This window comes from Sparus aurata, chromosome 12 (assembly GCF_900880675.1).
Source record: "Sparus aurata chromosome 12, fSpaAur1.1, whole genome shotgun sequence".
NCBI classification, from domain to species: Eukaryota; Metazoa; Chordata; class Actinopteri; order Spariformes; family Sparidae; genus Sparus; species Sparus aurata.
The window spans coordinates 4,504,761-4,519,495 of record NC_044198.1 but is presented as its reverse complement, the minus strand read 5'-3'; the positions used below and the strand labels follow the sequence as shown (position 1 = coordinate 4,519,495).

General features: G+C 42.0%; 2 protein-coding genes across 4 annotated transcripts in view; one reads left to right on the top strand and one right to left on the bottom strand.

The window, feature by feature from the left end:
• The window catches only part of wdr7 (WD repeat domain 7), a 125,063-nt gene extending 120,299 nt beyond the window's left edge, over nucleotides 1-4,764 (bottom strand). For all 3 annotated transcript variants that reach the window (XM_030435490.1, XM_030435492.1, XM_030435491.1), the window contains exons 1-5: nucleotides 4,572-4,764; nucleotides 1,970-2,141; nucleotides 1,756-1,862; nucleotides 1,072-1,150; nucleotides 561-735 (exon numbers count right to left, since the gene is read on the bottom strand). In XM_030435490.1, the coding sequence (XP_030291350.1) occupies nucleotides 561-735; nucleotides 1,072-1,150; nucleotides 1,756-1,862; nucleotides 1,970-2,128 (520 nt within the window). In that variant the 5' untranslated portion in view covers nucleotides 2,129-2,141; nucleotides 4,572-4,764. The remainder of the gene's footprint in view (nucleotides 1-560; nucleotides 736-1,071; nucleotides 1,151-1,755; nucleotides 1,863-1,969; nucleotides 2,142-4,571) is intronic.
• Nucleotides 4,765-5,455: 691 nt separating this feature from the next.
• taf1c (TATA-box binding protein associated factor, RNA polymerase I subunit C) lies at nucleotides 5,456-13,720 on the top strand. Its single transcript, XM_030436210.1, is given in 16 exon segments — nucleotides 5,456-5,914; nucleotides 6,370-6,481; nucleotides 7,352-7,401; nucleotides 7,720-7,815; nucleotides 8,330-8,397; nucleotides 8,509-8,759; nucleotides 9,054-9,185; nucleotides 9,300-9,417; nucleotides 9,511-9,582; nucleotides 9,695-9,830; nucleotides 9,948-10,076; nucleotides 11,018-11,216; nucleotides 11,401-11,538; nucleotides 11,681-12,642; nucleotides 12,644-13,099; nucleotides 13,377-13,720. Coding segments are annotated over 16 exon segments (3,285 nt in total). The 5' UTR covers nucleotides 5,456-5,797; the 3' UTR covers nucleotides 13,626-13,720.
• Nucleotides 13,721-14,735: the final 1,015 nt, after the last annotated feature.

The window sequence follows — 14,735 nt, the reverse complement described above, 5'->3', positions numbered from 1 at the left end:
CATACCAGCTTGCATGAAACTCCTGAAGTTTGCAGATGACACCACAGTCATCGTCTAATCCAGGACAGTGATGAGTCTGCATACAGACAGGAGATGAAATGGCTGGCCCTCTGGTGTGGTCAGAACCATCTGGAGCTGAGCACACTCAAGACCGAGGAGATGATAGTGGACTTCAGGAGAAGCCCCCCTACACTCCCCCCCTCACAATCCTCAACAGCACAGTGACTACTGTGGACACCTTCAGGTTTCTGGAAACCACAATCTCCTGGAACCTAAGGTGGTCCTACCACATAAACACTGTCTGGAAAAAGGGCCCAGCACAGGCTGTACTTCCTGCTTGAAGTTCAACCCCTTAAAGAGAAAATTAAATAATGTGAAAGTTCACATTATATAATTTTCTCTGTAAGGGGCAGCGCACATAAAAAATGTACCATGAAAAATCACAGACAAAGCTGCTCCAACTGTGTTAAAATCATCCGCACATGTAATTCAAAAAAGGTCCACCAATCTCACCCAGAAAAGCAAATCACATCCGTTTAATCTCCCCCTGTGTCTCTCACCTTGTGTTCGGTGGGATCGGATGATGCTCATGGAGCTGATCCAGTCTGGGGAGATCTTGGAGACCAATGAGTACAGGACCTCCAGGCTGGTGGCGTCGACCACAAGGATTTCTGGGTAATGGCCATTACAAAGCAGACGTCCCTCCCTCTGAGTGCCGATGGTAAACTGATAAAACTGGAGAACCACAGAGGAGCAGAGATCACAAGAGGGCAAAACACGTCCCTTTCCTGGAATTTCTTTAAATATGAAAAATCTAAAGTGATTGTATACATATATACATGTATTTGTGTTAAAAATAGATAGTGAGGGCAGCAGAGTGGTGAGTAGGACATGACTTGTACATATGGAATAGCTATAGTATCACAGTAATTGTAAACCAGTGAAATTGTGAGTTTTTCACACATCCTCTATTAGCCATCGGCTTTAAAATGTTTGTGCTCAAGTGACGTGAAGATACCATTTAAGTACCAGGCTTTATTGGTGAAATCCGGGCATGCGAGTGTGTCTTACCTGTATACCAGTGTGGGCACAGGCCAGCTTGGTGAACTCAATACAGCGTCCATCATTCACATCCCACAAACACATCTCTCTGGAAACACAAGGCAAAGTTTGTTATGTCTGTATTTAGGGCTATAACTTGTGATTATTTTCATTATCAGTTCATCTTACAATAATTATATAAATTATTGTTTTGTCTATAAATGTCAATTGTGAAAAATGCAAATAATAATTTCAAAGGGCCCAAAGTGACTTCTTCATTTCCTGTCATAAATGACAAAAGTGGAAGATGCTTACATTCAAAGAGACTGGAACTTACAAAAATATTTCCCTAAAAAATTAATACTGGGATACAAAAATTATCACAACTCCATAATCTGATAATTTGGTAAGCTAAACTACAGTGTCATATATGGGCTATTATTCTCCAATCCAACATCATGGTTTATGTGATCAAACAATGATGAAATAAGTGTTAAACGATGCATTACTAGCTGCTTAAACGTGATCTGGTTCTGTTGGCCACAGAAATTAGGCTACTTTGCAACACAAACAGAACGTCATGATAATTATTAAGATACGACCGGTGAGATGCTGGTGTTAAAAACCCATCTGAAGTCATCGTGTTATGCCATCTTAGAGCAAGCCAATTCTCTCCTGAGGGATGTGTGTGACAGCAAGCAACAATGTACTCACCCACTCTCTGATGCACTAACGATGTACTGTTTGTCACTGCATGCACTGGCTTTAGACAGACAGGTGATGGAGGCTGTATGACCAAACAACATGGCCCTGGGACAAATCTGAGCAGAGAAGAACAGGGGTTGATAATATGATGACGGGGGGGCGGGCATAGGAAATAACAGTATCACATACAAATCATTAATATCACCACCACTGTCATCAGTACCTCCAGCTCAGGTGTCATGTCCCAGAGGCAGATCTGTCCGTCATGGCAGCCAGTGATGATGGTGCTGAAGTCGTCCATCACCAGCAGACTGCTGATACAGTGGGTGGGAGCTGTGCGGCCCCACAGCACTATGGGCAGAACCAAGCTGTTCCCTGACATTATGCTGATATGTCTGGACGAAGGCAGCGACAGTTAAAGAGACGGACAAAATGAAAGAGACGGAGAGAGAGAAAAAAGATGAGGCACTGATCTGAGGTCGAGCAGTACAGACTCCGTTGTAAAAAAAGGGCTCAGCAAATGTTGACTTTTAACATTCTTTAAAACGTGCAAACTCATTGTTTGTCATCACATTTTCAGATATGCTTAATATAATGATATCAAAATGTATCACAATGTCGTAGAAACTTCTGGAAAACCAATTGAAAACCTTTTATAGCTAAAATAACCAGTTCGCAATGTCTGTTGTTGGCTGTGAATTCAATACCTTCATCACACTGACCTAAGAATCCGACAAATTCAATATTGCCATAAAGCAGAACTTTTAAAAGGCATCAGCTTTTGGCTGCCAATACTGAGGTGATGGTTACGTCACCTTATATTTTGAGTAATTAAGATACTATGCAGCTAAACATCAGCCTAATAATCAAAATAGTACATAAAAGAAGGGTTTTTTTAAATCTTTTTTGGCCTTCGTATGGCTTTATTGACAGTACAGCTCAAGAGATGACTGGAAACAGGATGAGGAAGAGAAGGAGTGAAACACAGCAAAGGGCCCCAGGCCGGGACTCGACCCAAGGGCCGCTGCAGCGAGAACAAAGCCTGTTCAGATGACACCAACATCAGCTTCTCCTATTTGTTTCATATTTAGGTTTGTCTGTTATCTTGGGGGTTTTTTGAACACAGTTTGACATTGATCTGTGGTGTTGCAGGGTGAGTCAAACTTTCACCCCACAATGAAACAACTTCTTCATCAAAATTGTATTGTTCTTGTTAAATCACATTTAAACTTGATCTAAAAACCCACCACCTGCTGTCAGTGTGGTCAGTCAGAACTTGCTTCATTAGTAGAATGTGCTGCAAATGTAAAATTAATGGACGGGCAAAGTTAAAGAGCCTCACCAACAATATAACCCCGTACTCTCAAAAAAGAAAGCCAGGGTACCGAAAGAACAAGAAAATACAAGTATCAGAGAGCCAATGGCCAAAAAGGTGTGGGGAAGCAGCAGGTATGACAGGTTGGACAGAACAGAAATGGTGAGGAAATACAGAATAGAAAATAAAACTTTAGCTTGCTTAACCAACATCAGCATGTTAGGCTTTCAGCCTGCTGCTATTATGATTGCAATTCAGATCAGGTTCTATCAGGAACTGAGCAAGAGCAGAGTTTCCTCACGCAGAGCAGTTCCACTGAGCGAGAGACAAGTACGCCTGTATTATTGCTGTTACCATCATTCCAGCTGACAACCATATCGTATAGTATTTTAGTTTAATTTGACCAAAACTTTGCTTAATGTAGACCTGAATATGAATTTGATAAATGAAGAGTAAACTTAATTGTTCAACTATGATTATGATCTTGATGATCATGATTTATTGCCTTGCAGTAATTTTTTCAATCAGTTTTTGACTTAAATTTTTTTCTTCTCACCTATTGTTGAAGGGCATTTTTTTTTTAGTTTGGAATGCTTTGTGGCAATTATATGACCATTTTCTCATTAAACGTTTGTATCGCTCTTTAAGCAGTTTATTGTTTTATTCGCATTATCAATTTCATTTAACTTTTACTGCACCAGTTTGTATAAGAGGATTTTGATTGATTGATTGATTGATTGATTGATTGATAAAAGGGTCGCTAAATGTACAAACAGGATAGTGGCGCATTTCTAGAAGCTGCAAATGATTATTTAATGGATTTGTCTGTTGTTGATAATTTTCCACCAAAACCAGTGGTTTAAGTTATAGCCATAGCATGCTAAAGATACTCAACGTTAGCACGCTAATACACTAACGTGTAGCATGCTGACTAATGATCAAATGTAGACACAGTAAACATGCTGACATAAGATGCGCATTACTCTCTGTATACACAATCATGTGCATTTGTTAGATCACTATATTAACGTATATGTCATACCATGTCATAGACACAAATACATCGTCAATGAGTCACGAATCACCCCCCTGTCACGAAGACAGGCACAGGGACAACACTGACTCTTTGACTGAAATTGCTAAACAACACACCGCACATTCTTTGAGATGAAAACATACTATTTTTGTTTTCGTTTTTCATTTGAGAAATGTACTGTAGGGTCAACGTTAACGTTACACGCAGGTTTCCAGGCTGCGCAGCAACGTTTAGGTCGTAAAAGGAGATACATTTAAGCCACAGACAGTTTCAGGATATTTACTTCCACCTTGGAGTAAGCTAGCAATATATAATTCTGCCGATAGTTTACTTAAAGCTACTTGTCAGTGATGACCAGATGTTAACGTTAGAGGACAGATTAGCTAGGCAGTGATCCATGAAATGCTAACGCTATACTGCACCTTCAATTAGCAACAAGGCTAACGAAGCCAAAACATATGTTTGTATACGTACCAGAAAAAGGAGTCCTACTGGAACATTTCCTTGTAAATGTAGGCTTATCAACGAGCGGTTTCCCCGTGGAAACTAAAAACAGAAATAGTCCTCCTCTGCGGCTTGTTTTTAGCTGCTCGTCACACTGACAAACCGATCTGTTCGGTCAGCTGATCACGCGACAGCTAAGGGCCGCATCCGGTCTAATATTTTCAAGGTAAAAATATGCAGTGTTCATTTTTCCAAGCCTGAGCCCACGCTGATTCCGCGCTGTTTTGTACGAGATTATGGAGGGCTTTTACGGACAAAAAAATCGAAGAATTAAAAAACAATCATAGGGATTAAAAAAAAAATAACAAATAGAAATGTAAATACAGACAGATATTACAATGGCTTAGATAATAAATCACTATCAACACATAGAGGAAATAATCCTACAATATAATTTCCTCAATTATAAATATATTTCCATAGTTATTATTATTACAAGAATTATTCAACAGTTGAGCCTCTGACTGCAAAATATGTTACTCTAAATATAAAATACACAACAAAATATTTATATATGTATTATTACCACATATTTACACTTGGAAGCCTGACCTTTATTTTGAAAGTTACGCCTAAACCCATTTTAAGGACTCTAAACTCACCTAAACTGATACAGACTTCCGACATGCGCCGTTAGCCTTCAAAATAAAAGTACAAATGACATATATATACATGATATTTATTGATTTACCTCAATTAATATTTGTTTATTTGTATGTTTGCCTCAGCTAATATTTCTTTTGATAAAATCAATAGCCTGGCATATTTTTATCCTCTGAAACACCATTGTTTATTGTTGCCTCGACATTAGCTCAGACGAGCGGAAGTCATATTGTTGTGTTTCCTGATGAACATTCGCGGAGCCTTTCGTTTTCTGGCCGCGTTTCTGCACGTGTTCGGCCACATTCTGAGTATTTTGGACAATTTCACCATAAATTTGAGTCTTTTCGGGCTACTCTGTTTGCTTCGATGCGAACAGCTTGTAGATTGAGCTGCTGAACGCGTGTCATGATGATTAGAAAAGTAGAAAAGTGTTAATTTGTCCCTGCTAACAGCGGCGGCAGGGGAGCTAACGTTAGCTGAGCCGGAGAACAACATGTCCAGACTTGTCCCAGACAACTGAAAGAGTGCAGGGACAGCGACACATGTACCAATAGAAAATAGGAGAGTGCTTGAATTTGTCAAAGACAGATACAATGGATTACCAGTTTCCACCGCAGCTTTTCCCTTCGTTTTTCAACAGCGGACCGCCTCACTCGGTCCTGAAACATTCCGCTGGAGACTGGGGCTGCTACGACCGAGTTATACCTCAGGTGGGTGAGCTGGCACTGCTAACACTACTGCCTCAGTGACTGGAACCATGATTGTTCATTAATGTACATGCAAACGGTATGCCAGATAATGAAAATACACATCGAAGGAAAATGTTACTGTCTTTCCTAGAATATTATCATTATTATTATTATTATTATTATTATTATTATTATTATTATTATTATCATGATTTTATTATGATTATTACTATCAGAACCATACTTCATTTGGTAAACAGGAACGTTCAATATCTCACAACAAAGTAAGAAAATGACAAAAGACTAACATCAATCCAGCACACAGTAGTTAAAATAAATTAATAGTATGAGTGTATTGCTTTGAATGTCATTTTTTATTTAAACTCTTTTTAAGACTGAATCAGCAGTTTAAACATGCCAGCTGTTCTGTACCTGTACTGTCAAACCGTATTGACTAGTTGTGTTTGTGGTTTCAGGGTGACCCGGGTCCTCTCTCCAGCTGGACATTTACATCCAGACATCAGGTCAGAGGAGAGAAGTGGCTTCACACTGAGCCAGTACCGGTTCCCCTCCTGTCCCCTCAAAACGGTGAGTCCCCTGTCAGCTGGATTTACTTCACTGGAGGTCGTTCAGGTCTCAGACAACAGTCCCTGTTCACCCTACGGTTCAGATCCGAGGTGCTGAGGTGAGTCTGACACACTGCACTTAAAACCAGATGGGTGTTGTGGTAATGAAGAGCACACCAGCATATTAGAGGGTTTCTTTTAAGCAAGTATTCTCACAGTTTGCAGAGCTAATAACGCACGAAACTAGAATGTAATAGAAAAATACAGTCCCAATAAGAAAGTATGCTGTTCTGTCAGGACCAGCATATTTTAGTGTCTGGTCAAACCTTGATTTCCCAGATGGAGGCGCAAACTTTGAACTAGGTTATAGTATCTAAATGAAATGAGATATTACATAATTCTGCTGCATGTTTTCAATTTTAACAAATCTTCTTAGAGCAATATTAAAAATTTGTAGATGTGACATTTGTTATATTTTTGTTGAGTTGCATACTTTACATTATCCCAAATGTTTCTGACGTTGTTCAAACACTAGGAAAATCCCTAATTTCACTCAAGGTAATCATGCGTTTTATTTTGTCAAATGCCATATGTTTTTGGAAAACATTAGATAAAAAGTCAGAGACTGGCGGTCAGCAAATTTGAGGAAACATAATGTGAAATCTGGTCCATGAGTCACATTAATATATTTTCATCAGCAAGAGTGGTTGATTCATATGACCCAACCCTTTATATGTCTTTCATGTTTGGTTGTCTCTCTTTGTTTAGAGATCCCTAGCATCAGAAATTCCATGCTGCACATCGAAGCCTGTTTAAGTGTCATGCAAATATTCCAAATTCTGTTCGAGATTGTCTAACTGCATAATATATGCTTTATAAACACCTTCTCCAGCTTACCTGTGGCCTGCGACGCCTCCAGATCCGCAAAACTTCACAGAACATGTGAGTGCAACAGTTCAACACATTTAAACCCCTCAAAATAGTCTAATCAGTAGGACCTATTGTCTTATTTGTTCGCAGTCATACAAACGAAAGACGTTTGATCTTCACTTGGAAAATAAGCAGTGTACTGTGTCGTACATAATGTGCTTCATAACAAAATAAATGGAATGAATAGTAGTCCAAACCAGTCAGATCAGATTCATAATAAACGTAATTGGTTTGAACAGAAACCAGGCTCTCCAGCTTTAGGTCTCTTGGTTTGTCTCTCTGTCCTTTTTGTTTAGTGGTTCGAGGTCTATAAACAAATGTGTTATTTAGATGCAGAATTTCTTCATGGATAACTGCCAGGACTCCTTCGGGTGCATGAGTGAAATTCTGGGTGAAAACTTCAACTTCAACAAAAGAGCGAGAGAGGTGAGGTTTTTTGAATTCTTATTTAATTTTAACGATTTACAGACATTAGTTTGGACATTGTTAGATTTAAGATTTTTAATCTTACGACTGAAATATGGAAAGATTAAAATTGTATTATGATGCTTGACAGCCCTTTGATTTTATTTTCTTCTCTGGATCTGGTGTCTGGGTGAATATTTAAAGTATGGATTCATATTTTATGCAGATTATCTAATCAGTTATCCCATTTCATTAATCAATAATCATTGGGTGCTTGGATAAAAAAGAGTTGACCTGGGCCATTGAAGCAGCACATGCAAAGTACACAAGTGTAGCTGCTCCATCTGTGGTTATTTTTGTTGATTATTAAGTGTACATTGAAAAAGCACTTAATTGGAGGTTAAAAGTAGGTAGTGTTTGAGGTGGTATACATTTAGATATATGAAAGATGAATAAAAAAAGAAGAAAAGATCTGAGATAGACGGTGTTGATTTTTGTGTCATCAGAAAGTGCATCAGTTTTTTTTGTATTGCAGAAATGTAAGACTGATTCAACCCACCTGACAGAAGTGAAAAAGTTCCTCGACATGCTGAAGTACAAAATGTGAGTAGACCTGACTAATCTTTGTGTAAGTGTCTATGGAACTTCAAATCAGTTAGTATCTCCAGTTGTCTGATTGGCATTTTATAACATCATGTTGTATCTTCTTTCTAGATGCCAGCAGACATATACTTGCAAATCACTGAACGCGTACAGCACGCTGATGTCGGACGTGGTCCACGGCATCCCTCCTGAGCTGCTGGGTGCCCTGCTGCACGAGGAGCTGACAGAGCAGAGGGACCGCCAGCTGTTATGTGAAGGAGCCACCGGGGGCTCTCTGGCTTTTATCCCATTCTCACAGAGTGACAGCAGATCTCAGAATGGCTGCCTCCTCTACGCTGGAAGTCAGGGACTGGACAAACTCAGTATCCTGAAGATTAATGAAAAAAGGGTTAAGGGGCGGATAGGAGATTAATTAATTTCCTGTCAGTGGACTCATCGATGAGTTGATTCATCGTTTCATCTTCATATTACAGATGATTTCTTCACTCAAACAAAAAAAGATTAATCCCTTCTCAATAGTAGAGTTGATTTGTATTTTAATTGAAGAACAGAAGTTTGTTTTTCTGATATAAAATGATAACAGCTGAGGTAGAGGTTAAGAGGTGTGTGTCTGTTTTGTGTTTCTGCTGGTTCTGGTACTTAATGCAGTTCCTCAGACTTCCACATGGTGGAGCTGCAGCATCACAGAGGAGGTTCCTCCTGTGTTGACACCGGTGACAGTGACCCATTCTGCTTCCAGCTGAAAGGCCCCATCAGACAGATCAGCACTGCCTCCATCTTCAATGAATGTAAGATCTAGAAAATGTTTAGAAATTTTCTTCAGGGGTGTGATGTGGTTTAAAAGTTTCCTCAAAGATATGGCAGACACTTAAGCGTGTGGGTGTGTGTGTGTGTGTTGTTAGATTGTGTTGGCGTACGTTCGCCTCACCTGTGTGGAGTCTGGAGGTTCAGTGAGAGAAACGAACCTCACCTGTTGCAAGTTGTCAACACCAAGGAGGTCGCAACCTGCATCAGCATCAGGTAAGCGTCACTCCGGAGCAAAGTTCCTGAATTCTTGATTTCCAACTGACAAACAGTAGTTGAAATACCATCATTTCCACTGTGTGCTGTCAGTCCTCATGTTTTAGGTGAAGTTCTGGTGGTGAGTGAGAGCGGAGTAGCAAAGCTGTGGACTGTTGGCAGAGGGTAAAGAGGTTTTTTTGTTTAGAGGGAAAGCTGTTTGCTGATTCCTCTTACAGATACTGGTATTATCTGTCAGAAGTCAAACTAAATGTAAAGTGACACTATGCCCCATCAGGATGCAGACGGTCCGGGAAGAAGACCACAACCTGTACTTCAATGCCAAGTCGTCATGGCGATGGTGCGAGTTCTCCGCCCACCCGAGGGTGATGCTGTATGCAGACAGAACGGGGGTGGAGCTCACAGACATCAGAGTGAGACACACTTGTGTTGCACGTTGACTCTCACTTGGTGTTGTGATCAAGTTCTTTTCCTTTCTGCATCTGTCCTTTACACAGCTTTCTCTCCCGTCTCTCTCTTTCCCCGTCCAGGTGAATCCTGCCCTCTGTCACACTCTGTTTCGTATCAGCAACACTTCAGGGTGTCGTAGTGGGGAGAGACTCCTTCTGTCCAGATATCTGGGAAATGTCCACTCCTTCCACCACCTCATCAGCACTCAGGTACAAGCAAACACACAGATAATCTACAGTTTGACCAAACACACAAAACCTTATTTTAAATTCTAGTACAGATCCCAAAGATACCAATTATGGGAAATGTGTCTAAGATGATGCCTTTGATGGGAAGAATATTTCCATTTGATGGACAGTAGCACTGCCTGCTACATTACGTATATCAGTGCTGGATCGGGAACTTGAAGGATATGGCGATGCACTGTATCATAGTGCTGTCAATATGTAATCCCATTTGGATTTTTATTCCTTACTATTTTTTATATTCACAATTTATTTGAATATTAAATGCTTCTATTTAGGCTATTATAAAAATGTATTATGTACCTCTACGTTGTATACACAGGCTTATACCGCTAATGCCACAATCAGCATGTTGTTGTTATACGTTCTGTCAAATAGAGGGCATTGACACATTGCCAAACTCTTTTAACTGATAGCATACTTGTCAAGTAATAAAGTTTAGATGTAAAAAGGAGGGAGGCATCAATTCTGTTAGCACATTGAACATGAGGTTGTGATTCAGATAACATTGTTTTTCATCAGACAGAAGCGTCCTGTTTTCATGTGTTTAGGCCAGAAACATCGTAACATAGACAGACAAGTCCATCATGGACGTGGGTACAAAACAGCACAACACTGAATGGTACTGATGACAGTTGTTCTTCAATCACACAACACATTGTTAGCTCTAAAGGCAACACTGTCTTAATGTAGCAGTAAGTTAGCTACACAGCTAATGTCAATCAAAACCCAGCATTTGTTTGTCTTGCCTCACTAGCGTTTGATCTCAGTGCTCTTCGGAGGGCTACCAGAGGTTTTATTTAAGAATGAAACGCTTTGGCCATGTAGCCGATGGCAGAGCAAGATTCACTCACAATCACCTCACAACTCAAAACTACGATTTTGATCTCTTTTTTCTTTGTCAGTACTCTGCCTACATCATGGACGAGCGTTTCCCCAGCGTGCCCATGCTGAAGTGCGATCACATGATGCAGTCCCCGCCCATATTTTGTGACGTCATTCCTGGATCTGTCTTTTCTGGCTCAGCAGAGGATGGGGCTAAGACTACAAAGGTCTTGCTGGGCTCCCACAGTTCTCAGGAGATCACAATGCTGCAATACTCTGGTCAGTTGATGGGGGTGGTGAGAGCACTTCCAACCAAACCATGAGTTCATTTTTGATTAATATATCTGCCAAAAGTTAAATCTTCTAAATATGTCAGCATATTGGTCTCTGGTACAGAACCTGAAGGCTCTTGAGATCGCACAGACATCTGTATAAAGCCCTGTGTGTGTGTGTGTGTGTGTAGGAGGCAGAGCGGAGGCCTGTTTCAGTCTAGGTCCCCCTCAGGCTCTGCTCAGACCAAAGGACAGTCTGAAACACCTTCCCGTCCAAATCCCTCACCGCCTGGACACCGCAACTAACAGATTGTCTTCACCTGCCACAGGTATGGATAAGATGTAACATTCAATGAGAAGTGGCTGCATGCATTATCTGAAAAGTCCTGTCCTCTCTGCGGGGTTTCCAGATTTATTTGATTGTTTTTCTTTTTTCATGTGGCTGAACTTGTTGTGTTTTGTTCTGCCTAGGTCTGACATCTATCCAGAAGAAAGGAGGAAGAGAAGCAGGTGCAGATGAGTGTATATGTATCCTGCAGCTGACAGAGGCAGGAGATATTTTCTATCAGATCCTCGAGCCTGAACAGCGAGACGCCTCTCGACCATCAACTGTAGAGGACGAACCTCTGCCTCAACAAGGAACCAAAAAACAGTCAAGAACAACTGCAGAACAGCTTCATTCAGGCTCACAGCTCTTTGCATCGGACACATCAAGTGATGAAGACGTAATCGGGCCGACTCAGGGTCCAACTGTGCAGAGACTTGTCCCTGAAACACAAGTGAAGGAACGAGAGCTAAACGTTCTCTCTGACGCTTCCTCTGAGGATTCAGAGTCAGCACGGAAGGGTCCGAAGCTGAGGCGCATGTCGCTGCAGGTTGTCGTCAATGATCCCGAGCTGGATCCAGTGAGTGGACTGGACGCAGATAAGAAAGATGAAAATGGGAGTAAGAATGACACGGATAATACAGAGGAACCCAGCGGTGTGGGGGAAATGAGCAGTGGCTCAAGTAGTGGCTTGAGTCACGTAGCTCCGGTAAAGCTCAGCAACAGCACTCTCGTCACGTGGAAACATTGGCTTCAGAAATTGACGCATTGGAGTCGTGAGAAGAAGCCCCGTCCCCACTGCCTGCAGCATTTCACGATCAGCACTGATGATCTCCTCCCCTTGTCTGATGATGATGACGATGCAAGGGATTTTACAGAAGAGGAGCATGTACAGAGTCTGAGAAGTAATCTGAAGGCATGTATGTCCAAACGCTCGCTGCTGGTTCACAGAGACATCGCAGCCTCCCTCGGGGCTCCAGATGTGATACCTGTACCAGACCCAGTGGACACAGAAGCCTGGACAGACCAGCTCAGCCACCGCCTGACTATCTCCTGGCAGGGGGAGGAGGTGTGGCGGGAATGGTGGGAGGACCAGCTGGGGCTGAACAAGGGAGGTGAAGGTTGAGGCTCTGAGGAGGAAGAGGAGGAGGGAGAAAGAGGCGAAGAGAGCCACTGGCCGGCGCCTGGAGCTGTCCGGGAGCTTCACCTCGTCTGTCAGCTACCAGTCAGAGCTAAGTGATTTCTCTGATTCGACAGGCTGGTCTTCTGCAGCGAGCCAGGGGGCATGGTCAGAAAATGAAGGTGCGGGGTCCCAGTCTGAGGGCTTTTTGGAGCATGGCACACCAAGAGCTTCATCCCCCTCCACATTGCAAACAGACACTCCAGCTCCCACGCCGACCGCCACACCTCAACATGTCAAAGAAAAGCAAGGCGATCAGCAGACTCGTAGCGGCTCCCACACCCTCTCTCTGTCCCAGACACCCAAACCTGACTCCACGCCGACCAGTCAGAGGAAGAACAAACGTCCACCCAAAGACTACCTCAGCTCTCTGTTTGCGCCACAGGTAAGAGGAAGGTCATGTCTCCATTAAGGGGAAGTTATAGTATGGGCCACTTTAAACACCCTTTTTTGGCCAACCTTTATTTTGACAAAAGAGGTGGTTTGAATGGAGGGAAAGGTGAGGAGGGAGGACATGTAACAAAGGTCTTCAGTAGGACTCAAAACAGGGATGTTGCGATTACATGGTCAGCTTTATAAATAAATATAGAAATACCATCATTTTTTGTCATCGTACGCAACTGTTTTGTCATTGTACGCAACTGTTTCCTTTCTGTTTCCAGGACGAACCCTCTCAGCATGACAGCTACTTCTTGGAAGAGGGGAGCACCATGCACCCCCTAACACCACCTGTGGCCCCCCCCTCGTCTCAGCTCCGCAGCTCCCAGTCTGTCCCTCTTAGGACCCCCAGGGCGGATCTGTCGCAGGACGCTTTCTCTTTGTCTGGTTTCTCCCAGTCGCTGTCCCAGAGTTCACAGGGTCGACTGGGGCTGTCGCAAGCCAAGAAGAAGAAGTCGCGAATGGGATTTTAATTCAATGGCCAGCTTGTCAGTCACGCTGAGGGGGCCAATCATTTGGAGTACCTGTTGTGTTTGGTAACAACTCAGGAAACTGAAATCATGGACAACCAGCCTTCAGTTGAAAAGATGGGGTGTTTTTTCTTGTTTTTTCTGGTTTCTTCAGTTGCCTCAGGATTTGGAAAATGAAAATCATACATTGGGACTGTACTTTTAAAAACATGCAAACTGGATTTAATCGAGGAGGATAAACAGGCTGCATGTTAGGAAAGGAATCCATCGTAATCCCTGAAGATCTCTGGAGGCAGAAGAACAGACTGCACACTGGTTTGGTAGGACTGAGCTGCATTTATTATCTTTGTTTTGAGGGTGTGTGTGTGTGTGTGTGTGTGTGTGTGTGTGTGTGTGTGTGTGTGTGTGTGTGTGTGTGTGTGTGTGTGTGTGTGTGTGTGTGTGTGTGTGCACTTTTCATGAGGTGTTCACGCTGGAGGCGACAGCTGATGATTTCACAGACTTGTACTTTACTGGTTTGGTTTTTATTTCATAACAGCCATAGAGATGAGTTCTGCATGGACTCCAGTTGAAACAGACTCCCAACAGATTTGTTCTCCAGGTGTTCTTGAACTTTTGTAACTGCAGTCTGAGCCAGAACTGAGAAGAACTGAGGAGTTTGATCTATCGCCTTGGAACAAATGTGACAGTGTGGGTGATATTTCTTTATTGGTGAAACCAAAGTCTTATTATCACAGAATATCTGGCTATTTGATGTTTCCCTTTTCATCGTATCAGTTGTTTCTTTACTGATGAATGAAAATGCACCATGCTCGCTGTGGCTAATTATTATTGTTTCAACTCATTTCTACATCTTATTTTCTAAACAAAACTGAAATGATTTTCACATTAAAACCATGACTCAGAAGACTTGGGGCACTCATTGGAAAAACAAGAACATGTAACCTTTACATGTGGTTTTCTCAGAGAAGACTGGACTGGACTGGACACTGGAGAAATGCAGTTTACTGTACTGATCAGAACATATCATATCAAAACTTCTCCAGTCCCAGCCCTTTTGCAGATGGACTTAAAATATCTCAGCTGTCAGAATATGACTCTGCACACTTTTGT